The 19,773-nt window shown below is 46.7% G+C and overlaps 1 protein-coding gene across 1 annotated transcript in view; it reads left to right on the forward strand.

The window, feature by feature from the left end:
- The window catches only part of ATP6V1B1 (ATPase H+ transporting V1 subunit B1), a 166,473-nt gene that overhangs the window by 97,538 nt on the left and 49,162 nt on the right, over positions 1 to 19,773 (forward strand). The window contains exon 4 of the mRNA XM_068274471.1: positions 2,655 to 2,748. Coding sequence (XP_068130572.1) covers positions 2,655 to 2,748 — 94 coding nt within the window. The remainder of the gene's footprint in view (positions 1 to 2,654; positions 2,749 to 19,773) is intronic.

The following is a 19,773-nucleotide window of genomic DNA, read 5'->3' on the forward strand; positions in this document are numbered from 1 at the left end:
CCGGGCGTCTGTCGCCTATATGGGTACTCGCGATATCGCTTGCCGTTATCACTGCGCATTCCATTGACCACTGAGATTTTCCAGCATGTCCAATCAAAGCTTTTGATCGATTTTGGCCCAAAATCAGTTGAATCAACAATTGGGCAGACATGCTGCTGCACCAATTTTCATCCATTTTTGATAAAATGATTAAATTGGATGGTCGATGGCCTTGCACAGTCCAAAGGTTATCTTCAGTACTTTTTTTTTTCATTCCAGAGCTACTGTATATTCCAAAGTAATACGTATACATTAGTACTTTTAGTAATTGTTGGGAGGAAGTCACTCGGTGTAAGGAGGAAGTCCCTCCTTTTGACCTTTGCAGCCTGTCCGTTGGTCCATTTAAAGGACACCCGAGGTGACATGTCACATGATGAGATAGAGTTGGGTATGTACAGTGCCTAGCACACAAATAACTGTGTTCCTTTTTTTTTTCTCTGCCTGAAAGAGTTAAATATCAGGTATGTAAGTGGCTGACTCAGTCCTGACTCAGACAGGAAGTGACTACAGTGTGACCCTCACTGATAACAAATTCCAACTATAAAACACTTTCCTAGCAGAAAATGGCTTCTGAGAGCAGGGAAGAAATAAAAAGTGTCAATAGTTCATAGATTTTAGCTCTGGCATACTTCAATGAATGTGTCATTGAGCAAAACAATAAAACAGTTAAAACTTAAAAAGTAGATTTAAACATAAAATAAAACAGTGGAATATCTTAAAAAGTCATTTTTAGGAGTAGGAAGATAGATACAATTGTTTATTTCATTTGTTTATTTTTGCCTCAGGTGTCCTTTAAGGTGATGGATGTGTTCCCCGGCCAACAGGGAATGTCTGAGTATTTGGAGGCAGTTTTCCCTGAAGGTGACCTGTCATTATGTAATGTGTCATCACACGCAGTGTTTATATTCTCCAGGCTTACAGCCAGGTCACCTGACATGTGTGCTCTCACTGCATCTTTCAGAAAACTTGTGCTGTAAAGCCAAAAAACAAAACCACCTTCCTTGGTACTCTTCACAAATATTAATGTCATGTATCAGGGTCACCTCATTTACCATCTTGTACAGGAAAGGGTTAAATCCTATAGCATACAAAGTACACTTACAACATACACACACACATACACACACTGTATCAGAGATGGATCATCCACAAGGGAAACCTAGGAGCCTGCAGAGAGTTTAGGGGCATACATGCAAAAACGACGCTCGGAAATTTGGGCACAGGGTAAAGCCGAAAAACCGCTCACCCTGCTCCTGCAAAAGTGCCGGCGGCATTAATTACTATTTTCCCTCCAGGCCGCCACGGACACCGGGGAAACACGTAATTCAGCTGCCAGCTATTGCTGGCGGCCAAATCACACTGTTTTTAAAGTAATTTGGGCTCCATCTTGATGGTGCCGAAATTGCTGTCTAAACACCGGTATAGCCGTATTTCACATTATGGCCTCTGGCGACGCAAATTTCCCTGCGCCATTTTGTGCTGCTTCGAGTCTAGGGGCCTGGTGGATGCTGGCCCCCACCAAATCTTACAAAAAAAGGCAGGTGGCCATCAGGGGTGAGAAAAAACTGCCTAGGGTCCTATTTTATCTTAATCCTTTTGTGCACTGTATACACACACGCATACTGTAAACGCACATTGTATCTACACACACACACACACACACTGTGTACATACATACACACTTGTATGCAAAAAGACACACTGTCCGCACACACAGACACTCTATACATACATATACATTTGTATACACACACACTGTACATGCATTGTATATCCACACACACACACACTTTGTACGCGGAGACACACACACACACTTGCACAGACGAGCGGTATGCACATATACACCATATATACACAACACATGTTATGGGCACACACTATGGACATACAGGCACACACACACAAAATACATGCTATGGACACACAAAACACATGCTAAGGACACACACAACCAGGGACGGATCTAGGGGGGGGGGGGGGGGGGCAGGCGGGTATTTTGCCCCAGGCGCAGTTTGTTGAATTCCTAAAAAGGCGGCAAAATGAATGGCAGTTTAGGCGCCAAAACCTGACCTTGCCCCAGGCGCAACTTGGTCTTGATCTGTCCCTGCACACAACACATGCTAAGGACACACACAAACAACACATGCTATGGATACACCCTATATACACTCACACAACACATGCAATGGATACACACTATAGACACACAACACATGCTATGGACACACACCATGGACATGCCCACACTATGGACACATAGACACACACACAGCACACACAGGACATACACTATGGACACACACTACACACACCCTGTGCACTCACTCACACAGAACATGAACACAAGCACAGGCACACACATTCATATAGAGAGCTCCGCTAATCCTGACATTAACCCCTTCCCAGCCACCGCCAGCCCCCCAATCACCTTTAAAAGCCTTCCCGACAGCCTTGAGGTCCGGTGTGTGAATGAGAGTGCGAGGAGAGCCCCCCCCCCCCCTCTCCGCTCACATTATCCCTCGCATTCACTCGGCCCTGACTTTGCTCCTGCAGTGTCTGCTCTAATCCTCACTAATTGCCAGTAATTGGGCTCTTGCCCCGGGTCTCCGCAGGTGTTTGAAGGGACATCTGGGATAGATGCCAAGAAAACAACTTGTGAATTCACAGGGGACATCCTGAGGACACCTGTTTCAGAAGACATGCTGGGTACGTTGGACCAGGGCTAATGCCTCATTGTGTCTTGCTCCGAAATAAAGAGTGGCCAAGAAACCACCTCATATCAGAGTCTCCGAAATAAGCACTGTCTGTATTGCCTCGCCATCCATCACCTTCACCATCCTATAACTGGCATTCCTCACCGCTGAATCTGATTGGTGGCCGGCGTAGTGCAGGCTGTCCTTGTTTCACATACAAGCAGAAAAGAAAAGTGAAAAACCAAAAATGTTGATGCATTCCTTCAGTTATTGAAAAGAGCCACATGTACAAATACAGCCCGTGACTCCATAGCTAAAGTGGGACTCTATCCTAAAGCCTGGTACATGCTTTCAGTTATGATTGGCCAACCACTGACCAATGTCCCCACCTCCCTATAGTATGAGGGTATACCTACATAGTCTGCTCATAGAACTCAATGGGCTTGATTCACAAAGCGGTGCTAACTGTTAGCACGCCTGTGAAAACCCCCTTAGCACGTCTAAACGAGCTTTTCGCGTGTAAAACTTTACACGCGCACTGCACAGAGCACTGGGCGCTCCGCGCTAGGTGCCCATTAAAGCCTATGGGACTTAGCACGCGCAATAGGACTTAAAACTTTGTGCGCGATCTGTCTGAGAAATCCGGTGCTAACCTACTTAGCACCCTGGTTAGCACGTCTAAAGACTTTAGACGTGCTAAGTATGTTAGCACCGCTTTGTGAATCAAGCCCAATATCTGTTGACCTGCATACTACATGGAAGAAGTAACAATGGTCAGTAATTGGCCAATCCTAATTGAAAGTGTGTATACGGCTTTAGGGCCCTTTTCCACGAGCAGTTGATAGGCAGTGAAATGCCTCTCAAACTCTCACCACTGCTTGCTTCTGCCTAGTAACTGTTCACTGCTGTCTGGTAACTGCTCACTGCTGCCTGGTAACTGCTTGTTGAGTACACAGTTCAACTGCCCATGGAAATGGGGTCTAAGGCCTGGTGCACACCAGAGGAGTTTTTTTTGAGCGTTTTGAGTTTTTAAATCTGCTGCTAATGTTATCCTATGTATCTGTGCACACTGGAGCAATGAGGTTTTGTAAAAAAAAACCCATAGCATTACATTGGGAAGAGCTTTTGAAACCTCTAGCGTTTGGGCACTAGAGGTTTCAAAAGCTCTTCCCAATGTAATGCTATGGGGTTTTTTACAAAACCTCATTGCTCCAGTGTGCACAGACACAGGATAACATTAGCAGCAGATTTAAAAACTCAAAATGCTCAGAAAAACTCCTCTGGTGTGCACCAGGCCATAGGCCCAGTGCACACCGAGCGGTTTTTGGAGCGATCCGCCGGCCGCATCCGCCTGGAAAAATGCTTGGCTAATGTATTGCAATGGGATGGTGCACACCGGCGGTTTGAGGTTTTTGCCAAGCCGCAAACGCGCCTCCTGCTGCGCGTTTGCGGTTTGCTAAAAAACCTCAAACCGCCGGTGTGCACCACACATTGAAATACAATAGCCAAGCGTTTTCACTGGCTGATGCGGCTGGTGGATCACATACAAAATCCGCTTGGTGTGCACCTGGCCAAATATCTGCTCTCTGCTCCCAAAACCGCTAGCGTTTTGACGATCTGCTAGCGGTTTTGGTGTGCACTGGGCCTAAGACCAGATCCAGGCATTGCATGGCTCTGTACAGGCATTCAGGTTCTCATTCCATTGACTTTTTATCCTACGTTTTTTCCTAGGTTATATTTCACACCTTATCAAGAAAACCTCTTTTCAGCCACCTGCAATCAAAAAAATACTGTGAATAATTTTGACAGTATTTTTCCACTTACTTTTCTGGTACTTTCAATTGCAGAATGCTGAAAAGTTATTTTAAACACAAGATGAAAAGCTCTCCTAGGAGGAAATTTAAGCTTGGTACACACTTTAATTTATGAATGGCCAATCGCTAACCAATTTTACACCAATCTGCTCATAGAATTCAATATCTTTTGACCCTTATACTGCATGGAGGAGATAAAATTGGTCAGTGATTGTCCAAGTGTTTAAAGGAATACTTAAGTCAAAATCAAAAAATGATTTTTACTCACCTGGGGCATCCCTCAGCCCCCTGAAGCTGTATGGTGCCCTCGTAGCCTGGCTCCGATCCACCTGTCCCCGCCGGCGGCTACTTCCGGGTTCGGCGACAGCCGCTGACAGGCTGGGAACGCGCGTGATGCTCCACGTTCCCAGCCGCTATATCACCCTCTATGCTGCTATAGCGTATATGTTATACGCTATAGCAGCATAGAGGGTGATATAGCGGCTGGGAACGCGAAGAATCACTCGCGTTCCCAGCCTGTCGGCGGCTGTCGCCGAACCCGGAAGTAGCCGCCGGCGGGGACAGGAGGATCGGAGCCAGGCTACGAGGGCACCATACAGCTTCAGGGGGCTGAGGGATGCCCCAGGTGAGTAAAAATCATTTTTTGATTTTGACTTAAGTATTCCTTTAAGGGCACATACACAATTAATTTTAAATAGTATGAACAGATTGTGTAGGTAAACTCTCACACTACATGGAAGTGGTAAAGTTGGCCAATAGTTAGCCAATCAAAATTGGATGTATGTATCCATCCAGATCTCTGATAAGTTGGTACTAAATACAACACAGACTACCTGAGCTGCAGGCTATGATTCCCTCAAACAGCTCTGCCTGAGCTCCACCCCTTTGCAGCACGATACCGCAAGCCATCAAGCAGCAACAGCCCCGCCCAGAGAGCCTGCCCCTATCTCCTTTAGCTGGGCCGCCTCATGTCACATGGGCGTATTTTTAACACATGACTTTTCATGGTAGGATACTTGCTTGGTGTGCAGAATATCTGGCAAATTCAATTATATTGAGTGAATGTTGCAGACTTCGATGCCACAATATATTCAGAAAATAAATATGGCAGCCTCCATATTCCTCTCATATCCCATATCCCTCTCATCTCAGGAGTCCTTTAACATACTGTGCTGTTCATCGGCTTGCCATTTATAATCCGTATATTGTCATTGCATTTTCTGCTAGGATTTGGTCAGTTATCCAGGAGAGAAAGAAAAATCATGTGTGTTGTTTTCATTTTCTGTATAATATAATTCCAGTTTTTCACAGTGGGACGTTACAGGCGCACGTTAGAACAGCCTGTAACGCACCCCACCGCACAGCAATGAAAAATCAATGGGCCGTTCACAGTGCCCACGTTGCGTTACACAGTAACGCTGCGCCATTATACAACGTACTGCATGCAGTACTTTGTAAGCGGCAGAGCCGCGTTTGACTGCTTGGACATGCGCAGTAATGTTGGGGAGGAGCGGAGAGCGGCCAGGCACATGGCTAATTAATATTCACTGCACTCAGTGACGTGCAGTGTTTACTTCCTGGAGCGGCCGCTCTGTGCGGCGATTGGCCGGGCGGGACCACGTGATGCCGCATGCGTCCAAGAGTACGCATCACGGACGCCAGAGTGAGCTGCACAACGCGGCTCACTCCGACGTCCACCTTAGAGAGCACCAGGCGTTGCGTTAGGGGCAAGTTATGCGACCATAACGTCCCCTAAAACGCAACGTCCTGGTGTGAAACTAGCCTTAGAAATTATTCAGCAATGTTTTCTAAAAAAATATTCAGAAATGTACCAATTTATGAATGTTTATGGTTGCAGTTACCAATTTGTTGTGAGCAACATCTTCTTTAGTTTCCCTGCACCTGTAATACTGGATTCAGTGTTTTTCCATGCCTAGAACAAGCATGCAGCTGGTCATGCTGTTTTCTCACTTGTGTGTGGAGAGGAGACAACTGCTCTGTGTGTTCGGTGCTGCCTTGAGTGAGCCCCCAGATGAGCAGAGAACTGCACAAAAGACAGTGGACAGCATGACTCATCAGAAAGGCGGAGTCAAGGCAGGAGGTAGCAGAGAGCCTAGGCAAAGCTGCAGATGCCAGCATGATTTCCCTGAATTTCAGCCTTTTAGCTGTCTGTATTAGGAACAGGAAAACTTTTTACATTGTAAGATACAGCAACAGTGTTTTTAGTAAACACTTATCTGTAAACATATAGAAGTTGAATTAAATACTTGGATCCACTACAGGATGTCTTCCAGCTCTGCCAGAATCTCAGCTTCTGCAAGAGCAGCACCCTCCAAATATAGTAGTTTATGTTTCAAATATAGATTTTATCGGTATTGTAAAAATAATAATCTTACTGCCGGGTTTGTTATGTTTTGTGAATTCAAATTCTCGAGTGTTTTGACGGCACTGCTTCTCTGCAGTTTTCCTGTCGGACCAGAGACTGCTGTTTTTTGTGAAGCTGTTATGTCTCTCAAGACAAGCCCAAGACACGCCCCCTTGTGTGCTGTTGGATCTGAGGATTGTGTGATGATGTCACCACATGCCCCTCCCCCGGGCCTCCTGCGAAGGCTCTCATTCTCATCCCACCAAATTGTTTCATGTAAGATTTGCTTTTACAGCAAATTTTGTAACAGTGGAGGACGTTTTTTAAATGTAAATATAAACAGTGGCGTAGCGACTCTGAATAGGGGATGCAGAGGTAGCGACCACATTGGGGGCCCTTGGGCTAGAGGGGCCACCCCTCAAACACAGTATTAGCTCTTTATTGGTCCTGTGCTGGTAATAATCACTTCTATAGTTGATTTGAATAGTAGAGATCATTAAAGGGGGACTTCAGCCTAAACAAACATACTGTCATTAAGTTACATTCGTTATGTTAATTAAAATAGATAGGTAATATAATATCTTACCCACCCTATTTTAAAAGAACAGGCAAATGTTTGGGATTTCATAGAGGCAGCCATCTTTATGTTTTAAAGAAGGTGACAGGGAGCATGAGACACAGTCCCAACTGTCCTGTGTGCTGATCACCCCTCCCAGCAGTGCATGCTAGGCTTCAAATCTCAAATGGAAAATTAAAAAACAAAAGAAATTGCACCAAAACAGCAGAATGAGAACAACAAAATCAGAAATCCCATCATGCTTTGCACAGCATCAGGGGAAAAATGCCCGGGCAGTTTTCTTCTGTGCAGCTAAAAATGAGGCATGAGTAAGAAAAACAAGTTCAGATGCTGTGAAACTGTTAAAGAAACACCAAGCCTTTCCAGTGCTGCTGAGTAGATTTGTTAGTCTGGAGGTTCACTTTAACCTACAGTTTCCATCCCTTTCTCGCACCTCTGACACTCTGGTTGTCCTTGATTGGTTTTGGTGCACTGTATCATTTGTTATCTACAGCATGCCTGAGGGGCCCAAATGCTAAACTTGCACTGGGGCCCAATGCTTTTTAGCTACGCCACTGAATATAAATCCAGTCTCCAAAGGAGCTATATGTATATATACTACATTATTTTTAAGCCTGGAGCAGGGCAGTAATCTTTAATGGGCAGCAGGGATTTTTAGCCTGCGCCTACTCCCATTAACCCCTATATAGCCTGGCTATTATTAATACTGCATTAACAGGTCACAAGCGCTGATCTTAGTTTAGGCGGCTTAAGATTTTGGCTGAATTGCCACATTTATCCCGACCTACCATCTATCCTCGCACCCTGGGACGGCGCGGCGAAGAAAGAATTCAGCAGATGCCACCACCTTCACACCCCCCCCCCCCCTCAAAAAAAGCCTTAATTAGTTTCACAACATTTGCAGAAAACATTGTAATAAATAAAAAATAAGCCATTCAAGCTCCCATTGGTGGCGCCCTTTGTGGAGCACTAATAGCGTCTTTAAATAAAGTGAATTATAGGCTGGTGGGGAGGCTGTTAATTAGGCTGCAGATTTCGGAGCCTACAGGCTTAATAAGAACCGGGGCTTTTTTTAACTCCCTTTTTTTTTAGTCCGCAGGAAAAAGCAGAGCTGAGTCCCGGCTGCCCTGTTATTCATTGGCGATGTCAATGGGAGCCATATTCCCAGAGAAAGCCCTGCAGACAAGGAGGGACATGTGGGGGGCGGGAGGGGGGTGTAGGGGGGGTCCAGGGTCTGCTCGAAAAGCTAAAACTATTCAGCTTAAGCCTATTTGGGTGATTTAAAGTAGAACTCCGTCCTTCGTTTGGAACAGGAACGTGGGGACTCAATTCAAAGACTTGTATAGTTAAATAGTGTGAGTGTTAACAACGACATGACCAATTCTCATGAGGTTATAGAGACTACCTAATAAGTCGTCTGAAATTTGAGTAATTGGCTGCTGCTTTCTGCATAGAAAGGCTCACTGCAGAGATACATTAATACCTAAAGCCTGGTACACACATCAAATTTTGATTGGCTATTGTGGATGATTGGCCAATTTCACCTCTTCCATTTAGTATGAGAGCTTTCCTGCACAATCTGTTCACAGTATTCAGAATCTGTTGGTCCTCATACTATGTTAAAGTGGACCTGAACTCATGCACGGGACACGAGGAAAACACAGATTTATCCACCTTGTTTGTGTTTAGAGAGAAGAGCCTGTCTAATTCCGCCTCAGCTTCAAGTCATCACAATTGTAATTTGATCTCTCAGCTGTCAGCTGGCTGCTTCGGCAGAGCACCTAACTGGTAAACACAGGATGTTAACCCTATGTCTGCTTCCATGAAAACAGGAAGTAAACACACTGCAGATTTGCATCAGCTGTAACAAATAAATGTTTTTCTTTAAAGGTTATTCTATATCTTTTAGAGCAGAGCGGAAGTTCTGAGTTCAGGTCCACATTAATTTTGGAAGCTTATCTTAAAGGATACCCGAAGTGACATGTGACATGATGAGATAGACATGTGTATGTACAGTGCCAAGCACCCAAATAACTATGCTGTCTGAAAGAGGTAAATATCAGGTATGTAAGTGGCTGACTCAGTCCTGACTCAGACAGGAAGTGACTACAGTGTGACCCTCCCTGATAAAAAATTCCAACTATAAAATACTTTCCTAGCAGAAAATGGCTTCTGAGAGCAAGAAAGAGGTAAAAAATGGGAGTTTCTTATCAGTGAGGGTCACACTGTAGTCACTTCCTCAGTCAGGACTGAGTCAGCCACTTGCATACCTGATATTTAACTCTTTCAGACACAGAAAGAAAAAAAGGAACGCAGCATAGTTATTTGTGTGCTAGGCACTGTACATACACATGTCTATCTCATCATGTCACATGTCAGTTCGGGTATCCTTTAAGGGGAACCCAAGTTGAGAGGGATATGGAGGCTGACATATTTATTTCCTTTTAAACAATACCATTTGCTTGGCGCTCCTCCTGATCCTGTGTCTCTAATACTTTTAGCCATAGACCCTGGACAAGCATGCAGCAGATTAGGTGCTCTGACTCAGCTCACTCAAGTTTTACTGGATTAGCCATATGCTTGTTCCATGGTTTTGACCCGGACATTACTTATGCCAGATGATCAGCAGGGCTGCCAGGCAACTGGCATTGTTCACAAGGAAATAAATATGGCAGCCTCCATATCCCTCTCACCTTGGGTTCCCTTTAAGCTCCTTTTGTCAGCAGTCTTTGTTTACATAAACATCCCAGCTGATGACAAACTACAAGTCCCAGCATGCAGCCTGAACAAGGAGTGAGAGCTCCTTTCCATCAGCATGACTTTCGGAAACGCTGCACAATGCGCGATCGCAGCAACATTAGAAATTGCATAGATTGCGTTGTGTAATGTTTCCATAAATGCGTTGCGATCACAATGCACGGCTGCATGGATTACAGCACGTTAGCGCTGCAATACTATTCATTATAAATGAATACGATCGCAAGCGCATCTGGGAGAAACGTCCTGCAGCAGCATGACTCCACCCACCTGCGACGCACGCAAGAGAGACTGTAAACCAGGCCTAAGCCTTTGCTTCAAGATGAATGAAATGTAGAAAATAAATACATTTGCTGCAAGTTTGCAGGCTTTATTACTGTGCCACATGGTTTTGGGCCAGTCCATCTCCTCATGGGGGATTCTCAGGGTTTTCTTTGTTTTCAACAGCATTTCCTGAACAGCAGTTTAACTGCCGAAATAGTAAGATGCCAGCCAGCCTCCCTTCTCACTTGCACACTATTTTGTCAGTTAGACTTTGCAACTCGCTGTTCACGAAATGCTGTTGAAAACAAAGAAAACCCTGAGAACCCCCCATGAGGAGATGGACTGGCCCAAAACCTGTCGGTTTTGTCAGATTTTAACTGCCTACTTTTTTCGCAATAGTGGTCCTTTAAAGCAGCAGACCCAAACTTAAAACTGATCATTACTCACAAAATATTAATCATTAACTACTTTTTTAATATGAAGTTCTGATTTTTTTTCTTTTGAAAGTATAAACATCCATTCAACTAAATGGAGACTGAAGCTGCATCCCCTAAATTCATGCGTTTGCATATTTAAAGATAAAGATGAATATTGCTTGAGCAACCCGCTTATCAAAAATATGAAACAATGGTGAAGGAGTAACTAGGTAGTATTGTTGTATTTTCTACTTATAATGCTGTGAGTGCAATATGGGCAATTTTTTTTTAATTGGTTCCTTTTTAAAGCGAGTGTTTACCAATTTAAAAATAAAAAAGTCAGATACTCACCTAAGGAGAAGGAAGGCTCGGTCCTAATGAGCCTTCTCTCTCCTCTCCCGGTGCCCTCGGTGCTGCGCTGGCTCCCCCGTACGCGTCCGCCGCTGCAGGGACTTCGGAGGTCTTCGGGAGCACTCAGGCTTCCGAAGACGGGCCGCTCCATACTACGTACGCGCGAGCGCGTCATAGAGGGCGCTCGCGCATGCGTAGTATGGAGCGGCCCGTCTTCGGGAGCCCGAGTGCTCCCGAAGGCTTCCGAAAGCTCCCTTCGGCTGCGGAAGTGGCAGTATTTGACCGAACTGGTCGAATACTGCCACGGGGGATCCTGCGCGGGACCGGGCACCCGGAGAGGAGAGGGATGGCTCATTAGGGCCGCGCCTTTCCTCTCCTTAGGTGAGTATCTGACTTTTTTTATTTTTAACTTGGTAAACATTCACTTTAAGCCAGGTTTTAGGACTAGCTTCCCATTATATAATGAGCATTAGTCAGTATGGAGCTCTTATAGTGCCATCTGCTGTTGCAAGGAGGAGCTGATCTTCAACACTGACCTTAACTTTGACATTCTTGATGATGACGCTGGTTCTTCCCTGTGTGGCCTTAGCTGCATTCTATGCATACTTCTGCAAATTCCTCAAAAGCTCCAGGATTCTCGTGGGACTCTAGCTCCTCGCAGCATCGCCATCTAGTGTTCATATAGAGGCACAGCAGAGCTTCTTTTGCCTGAAGAAGAATCTTGAGATGTGAAGGGGAATCAGAGGGAAGATTTTGCTTTCAGATCCGCCACAAACATTACATTTTTTTCCTAATTTTGTATTTAGGAAATGATCAATTCAAGCTGCATTTTATATCTGTGCCCTGGCAGAGGCAAATGCGTTTCATTACTAGAGTACACCTGAAATGAGAAGGACATGGCGGCTGTCATATTTATTTCCTGTTTAAGAGGAACTGTAGTGGAAACAACATAATGAATACAATTGCTTATTGTTTACAATATTTATGTATAGATTATTTAGTCAGTGTTTGCCCATTGTAAAACCTTTCCTCTCCTTGATTTACATTCTGAAATGTATCCCTGGTGGTGACATCTTTAGTTCTGCCAGGTGATCTGTACAGAATGTTCGTTACTGAGAGTTCTATGAACAAAGGCAGATATTGCATGCTAGGCAGTTATTGGAAAAAACTGTTATTTCCCATAATGCAATGAGGTGTACAGACAACAAACTGTCAGGACCATGGTCATAACATCAAACTTTGGGAGGGGTTTCAACCGTAATATCAGCAATACAGACCCCCCTGATGATCTATTTGAGAAAAGGAATAGATTTCTCATGGGAAAGGAGGTATCAGCTACTGATTGGGATGAAGATCAATCCTGGGTTAAAGTTCCACTTTAAACAATCCTAGTTTCCTGCCAATTCTGCTCATCTGTTTGGCTGCAGTAGTAGAAACACCGAATCGACATGCTGGTTAAGGGTCTATGGCTAAAAGTATTGCAGGCATAGACTTGGCAGGACAGCCAGGCAATCTGCATTTTTTAAAAGGAAATAAATATGTCAGCCACCATATACCTTTCAGTTAAGGTGTGTTTTAAAGGACAACTGTAGAGAGAAGAATATGGAGGCTGCCATATTTATTTCCTTTTAAACAATACCAGTTGCCTGGCAGCCCCGCTTGTCTATTTTGCTGCAGTATTGTTTAAATTACATCAGAAACAAGCATGTAGCAAATCTTGTCAGATCTGACAATAATGTCAGAAACATCTGATCTGCTGTATGCTTGTTCAGGGGCTATGGCTAGTATTAGAGGCAGAGGATCAGCTGGACAGCCAGGCAACAGGTATTGCTTAAAATGAAATAAATATGGCAGCCTCCATATCCCTCTCACTTCAGTTGTCCTTTAATGATATATTTTGCCTCTTTGCGGACACTTGCAGCAATATCTGTGTGCGCACTGGGATGTCAGCTCTGCTGGTGCAGGCTACCAGAAGGTCAGTGGAAGTTCACTGCCATAAACATTAAATGGAACAAGTTTAGGTCTAATATGTGTTGGGTATGATGAACACTATCGCCATTGCATCCAATACTTATTTGTAGAATCTGTCACAGGGCTAGGTCCACACAACGGCCTCAAATCACTAAGCATTACCACATTCAGTACTGCAGAACACAGCTGATTTTAACAACAAAAAAAAGTAAAATGTCAAATCAGGCTGTTACCGCAATGGAAAGTAAAATTCCTCACTAGGCACTAATGAACAGTTGGTGGGCACACACTGGCAGGCCCGGTCCGCCCATGAGGCCAAGTGTGGCGACTTCCTCAGACGGCAGAAGTCTGGGGGCAGCACCAGGCAGAAACGGTAAGTGAAGAGAGTTCCTGGCTAACCTATACTGGGGGCCACTGTACCTGGCTAACCTATACTGGGGGCAACTGTACTTTGTCCAGAGGGGGGCACATACCGTCTTTGTTCCCAGGCGGCAGGCACTGAAAACCCTAGCTACACCTCTGGAAAAAGCTATAAGGGGGCCCCAACAACTACTTCACTCCCTCCACTATAGGGGTCCATGCTTCAGATCAGATGTTTTTGTGGCTACACTTTTTATGGGTGGTTGATGATGTCCTCACTTGTTCTATGACCCTTGTAAGATGGGCCCCAAGACGGTCATCAGAGCTAGGCAAGGGAAAGGCTTTCCTAGGCAATATAGCAGTTTTTGGCCTGAGCTGATGATCACTTGTTGTTTTTTTAGTAAGATTTGTATTTGGTGGGGAGTAGCATCCACCAGGCCCCTAGACTCTCTCCAGGCCCAAGGCAACTGCCTATGTTTTCCTTGTTGATGATCCTGCTCTGGCAGTGACAGATCGCTGTTTCAGGCTTACAAGTCCTTTATCAAACTACTTCGGCTTGTCTGTAACTGTCTACCACAACTCCCGGCAGTCTTAGCGGACACCCCCGTAAAAAGCAAATGCTTGTACCACGTGGCACCAGTCGGGTGTGTGTGACACACACTATGCGGTACATGTGCATTCTGGTACAAGCACTCGTGGTAACTGGGGTGACAGCAGAGGATGCTGGGGGTTACGTCAGCAGGACAGGTGAGAATTCTCAGAGCACGGGACAAGCACTCATGGTCAGGCTCGTACTGAGCCGCCGAAGTGCCGATGGTCCCATTGGTGGGCCTCGGCCAGCCCGCCTCCTGGGGGCCCCAGAGCTGAGGAGGGGGGCACAGCGCAGGAAGGGGGGAAATTGTGGACAGAGCAGCGGGGGGGGGGGGGGGAAGCCTCCCCCCCTCCCTCACCTAGGGGCCCCCCTTCCGCGCCCCCCCCCCCTCCAAAATTGCAGCTGGCCAGCGGCACCAGTGGGGAATAGCTTACCGGGATCAGAGCGATAGTGCTGCGTGACGCTGGGCTGGTCTCCGTCTTCTGCACTGACCAATCACGCTCTCACAGGAAGTACTGTGAGAGCGTGATTGGTCAGTGCAGGAGACCAGCCCAGCCCAGCGGCACGCAGCGATATCGCTCTGATGCCGGTAAGCTGTTCCCCACTCGCTGAAATTTTGGAGGGAGGGGGAGCGTGGAAGGGGGGCCCCTAGGTAAGGGAGGGGGGGAGGCTTCCCCCCCCTCCCCGCTGCTCTGTCCACAATTTGCCCCTTCCTGCGCTGTGGCCCCCTCCTTCTCAGCTCTGGGGCTAGGGATGCTCATTCGGATTCCGCAGAAATGCAATATCCGAAATTCTGATCGGAAATTGCATTTCCGCATCAGAATTTCCAGAAATCGCGGAAATTTCAGCCAACTTTAACATCGATTTTATCAAAAACTATAAGTTCTTTTTGGGCAAAATGCAGAAAACCAGCATCTGCCTATTTTCTGCATTTTACATTACTGCCGACTTTAGCGGTTAATATCAAAGTCCCCCTAAGTCCTAGAAACACCAAATTTTAGGGTTTATTAAACAGAATCTTGTGAACAAGATGCAAAACAAAGTTTTCAAAAAGACCTTACAGTTTTTGAGAAAATCGATGTTAAAGTCAGGCAGAATTTCCGCGATTTCCGCCGGAAATTCCGCATTGGAATGCGGAAATTGGTAGCGGAATCGGTAATTGGCAATGGCGGAATCAGAAATTTGCATTTCCGACCATCCCAGACTGGGGCCCCCACTAACTGGGGACCTGCCTTTGTGGGGAAATCTGCTGCCAATCTAATTGCATTTTCTGGGGATATATGCCGCCAATCTAATTGCATTTTGTAGGGAAATCTGCCGCCAATCTAATTGCATTTTGTGGAGATATCTGCCGCCAATCTAATTGCATTTTGTGGGGATATCTGCCACCAATTTGATTGTATTTTGTTGGGAAATCTGCCGGCAATCTAATTGTATTTTGTGGCGATATCTGCCGCCAATCGAATTGCATTTTGTGGGGATATCTGCCGCCAATCTAATTGCATTTTGTGGGGATATCTGCCGCCAATCTAATTGCATTTTGTGGGGATATCTGCTGCCAATCTAATTGCATTTTGTGGGGATATCTGCCGCCAATCTAATTGTATTTTATTGGGAAATCTGCCGCCAATCTGATTGCATTTTGTGGGGATATCTGCTGCCAATCTATTTGCATTTTGTGGAGATATCTGCCGCCAATCTAATTGCATTTTGTGGGGATATCTGCCGCCAATCTAATTGTATTTTGTTGGGAAATCAGCCGCCAATCTAATTGCATTTTGTGGGGATATCTGCCGCCAATCTAATTGTATTTTGTTGGGAAATCAGCCACCAATCTAATTGTATTTTGTTGGGAAATCTGCCGCCAATCTAATTGCATTTTGTGGGGATATCTGCCTCCAATCTAATTGTATTTTGTTGGGAAATCTGCTGCCAATCTAATTGTATTTTGTGAGGAAATCTGCCGCCAATCTAACTGCATTTTGTGGGGAATTCTGCCGCCAATCTAATTGTACCATGTTCCAGTGCATGGTGACACTCAGTTGTGCCAGCAGGACAGGTGAGAATTCTCAGAGCACGGAACAAGCACTCGTGGTAACTGGGGTGACAGCAGAGGATGCTGGGAGTTGTGCCAGCAGGACAGGTGAGAATTCAATCTAATTGGCGGCAGATATCCCCACAAAATGCAATTAGATTGGCGGCAGATTTCCCCACAAAATACAATTAGATTGGCGGCAGATTTCCCAACAAAATACAATCAGATTGGCGGCAGATATCACCACAAAATGCAATCTGATTGTATATCGTTGGGAAATCTGCCGCCAATCTAATTGCATTTTGTGGGGCTATCTGCCGCCAATCTAATTGCATTTTGTGGGGATATCTGCTGCCAATCTGATTGCATTTTCTGGGGATATCTGCCGCCAATTTAATTGCATTTTGTTGGAAAATCTGCTGCCATTTGACTACTTGATGAATTATCATGAGACATGTAAGTACTTGATTATTTTATCTAAAATGAATCTGGTCAGACCTAGGGCTTGATTCCCAAAAGAGTGCTAACTGTTAGCACGGCCGTTTTTGCACGAATTTTCGTGTTTGCACGCGATTGAGAATTTTCGCGTGCAATTAACGGTTTTGCGCGGATTTTCACGTTAAATCGTTATAGTTTTCGCGCGCAAACACAATCTTTCGTGCGAAAACAGTAACGATTTCGCGGAAAAAATTGCATTTGTGTGCAAAAATTCGTGATCGCGTGCAAACTTGAAAATGCGCGCGAAAACGGCCGTGCAAACAGTTAGCACTCTTTTGTGAATCAAGCCCCTAGTCTCTGTGAATAACACCGCTACTTACTTTGTGTTTTGTTGTCTACAAATGACGCATCATGACCACGCCCATGTTCCAGTGCGTGGTGACACTCATTTATTTTTGCTGCGGAGCGCCGCATGTGGACATATCCCTATTGAAGACTGTCCTCAGAAGTGCTCACAATCTATTCCCTACCATAAAATCATGCAAAATTTCTAGAGTACATGTGTATGTGAGCTCAAAATGGGGGGGGGGGGGGGGGGTTGGAGGAGGAGAGGGGATGAGGGCTGAGGCTGAAACTTCCTTGGTGGGTCCTTAGTGTCCCAGTCCGACCCGGCTCGTGGTAACTGGGGCGACAGCAGAGGATGCTGGGAGTTGTGCCAGCAGGACAGGTGAGAATTCTCAGAGTACGGGACAGGCACTCATGGTAACTGGGGTGACAGCAGAGGATGCTGGGAGTTTCATCAGCAGGACAGGTGAGAATTCTCAGAGTACGGGACAAGCACTCATGGTAACTGGGGTGACAGCAGAGGATGCTGGGAGTTGTGCCAGCAGGACAGGTGAGAATTCTCAGAGTACGGGACAGGCACTCGTGGTAACTGGGGTGACAGCAGAGGATGCTGGGAGTTGTGCCAGCAGGACAGGTGAGAATTCTCAGAGTACGGGACAGGCACTCGTGGTAACTGGGGCGACAGCAGAGGATGCTGGGAGTTGTGCCAGCAGGACAGGTGAGAATTCTCAGAGTACGGGACAGGCACTCGTGGTAACTGGGGTGACAGCAGAGGATGCTGGGAGTTTCATCAGCAGGACAGGTGAGAATTCTCAGAGTACGGGACAAGCACTCGTGGTAACTGGGGTGACAGCAGAGGATGCTGGGAGTTGTGCCAGCAGGACAGGTGAGAATTCTCAGAGTACGGGACAGGCACTCGTGGTAACTGGGGCGACAGCAGAGGATGCTGGGAGTTGTGCCAGCAGGACAGGTGAGAATTCTCAGAGTACGGGACAGGCACTCGTGGTAACTGGGGCGACAGCAGAGGATGCTGGGAGTTGTGCCAGCAGGACAGGTGAGAATTCTCAGAGTACGGGACAAGCACTCGTGGTAACTGGGGTGACAGCAGAGGATGCTGGGAGTTTCATCAGCAGGACAGGTGAGAATTCTCAGAGTACGGGACAAGCACTCGTGGTAACTGGGGTGACAGCAGAGGATGCTGGGAGTTGTGCCAGCAGGACAGGTGAGAATTCTCAGTGCACGGGACAGGCACTCGTGGTAACTGGTGTGACAGCAGAGGATGCTGGGAGTTGTATCAGCAGGACAGGTGAGAATTCTCAGAGCACGGGACAAGCACTCGTGGTAACTGGTGTGACAGCAGAGGATGCTGGGAGTTGTATCAGCAGGACAGGTGAGAGCCGGTGGCAAGCAGGTGGCAGAGGTGGGGTCACTAGGCCGATTCTTGATATTGGGAATTTGTCTGCATTGTATGGGGGGGGGGGGGGGGGTTGGAGGAGGAGAGGGGATGAGAGCTGAGGCTGAAACTTCCTTGGTGGGTCCTTAGTGTCCCAGTCCGACCCGGCTCGTGGTAACTGGGGCGACAGCAGAGGATGCTGGGAGTTGTGCCAGCAGGACAGGTGAGAATTCTCAGAGTACGGGACAGGCACTCATGGTAACTGGGGTGACAGCAGAGGATGCTGGGAGTTTCATCAGCAGGACAGGTGAGAATTCTCAGAGTACGGGACAAGCACTCGTGGTAACTGGGGTGACAGCAGAGGATGCTGGGAGTTGTGCCAGCAGGACAGGTGAGAATTCTCAGAGTACGGGACAGGCACTCGTGGTAACTGGGGTGACAGCAGAGGATGCTGGGAGTTGTGCCAGCAGGACAGGTGAGAATTCTCAGAGTACGGGACAGGCACTCGTGGTAACTGGGGCGACAGCAGAGGATGCTGGGAGTTGTGCCAGCAGGACAGGTGAGAATTCTCAGAGTACGGGACAGGCACTCGTGGTAACTGGGGTGACAGCAGAGGATGCTGGGAGTTTCATCAGCAGGACAGGTGAGAATTCTCAGAGTACGGGACAAGCACTCGTGGTAACTGGGGTGACAGCAGAGGATGCTGGGAGTTGTGCCAGCAGGACAGGTGAGAATTCTCAGAGTACGGGACAGGCACTCGTGGTAACTGGGGCGACAGCAGAGGATGCTGGGAGTTGTGCCAGCAGGACAGGTGAGAATTCTCAGAGTACGGGACAGGCACTCGTGGTAACTGGGGCGACAGCAGAGGATGCTGGGAGTTGTGCCAGCAGGACAGGTGAGAATTCTCAGAGTACGGGACAAGCACTCGTGGTAACTGGGGTGACAGCAGAGGATGCTGGGAGTTTCATCAGCAGGACAGGTGAGAATTCTCAGAGTACGGGACAAGCACTCGTGGTAACTGGGGTGACAGCAGAGGATGCTGGGAGTTGTGCCAGCAGGACAGGTGAGAATTCTCAGTGCACGGGACAGGCACTCGTGGTAACTGGTGTGACAGCAGAGGATGCTGGGAGTTGTATCAGCAGGACAGGTGAGAATTCTCAGAGCACGGGACAAGCACTCGTGGTAACTGGTGTGACAGCAGAGGATGCTGGGAGTTGTATCAGCAGGACAGGTGAGAGCCGGTGGCAAGCAGGTGGCAGAGGTGGGGTCACTAGGCCGATTCTTGATATTGGGAATTTGTCTGCATTGTATGGGCACCTTATCAAAAATGTGTTTCAAAAGGTGTAAAGATGGCAACCTA

The sequence above is a fragment of the Hyperolius riggenbachi genome, chromosome 1 (genome assembly GCF_040937935.1).
Source record: "Hyperolius riggenbachi isolate aHypRig1 chromosome 1, aHypRig1.pri, whole genome shotgun sequence".
NCBI lineage: Eukaryota > Metazoa > Chordata > Amphibia > Anura > Hyperoliidae > Hyperolius > Hyperolius riggenbachi.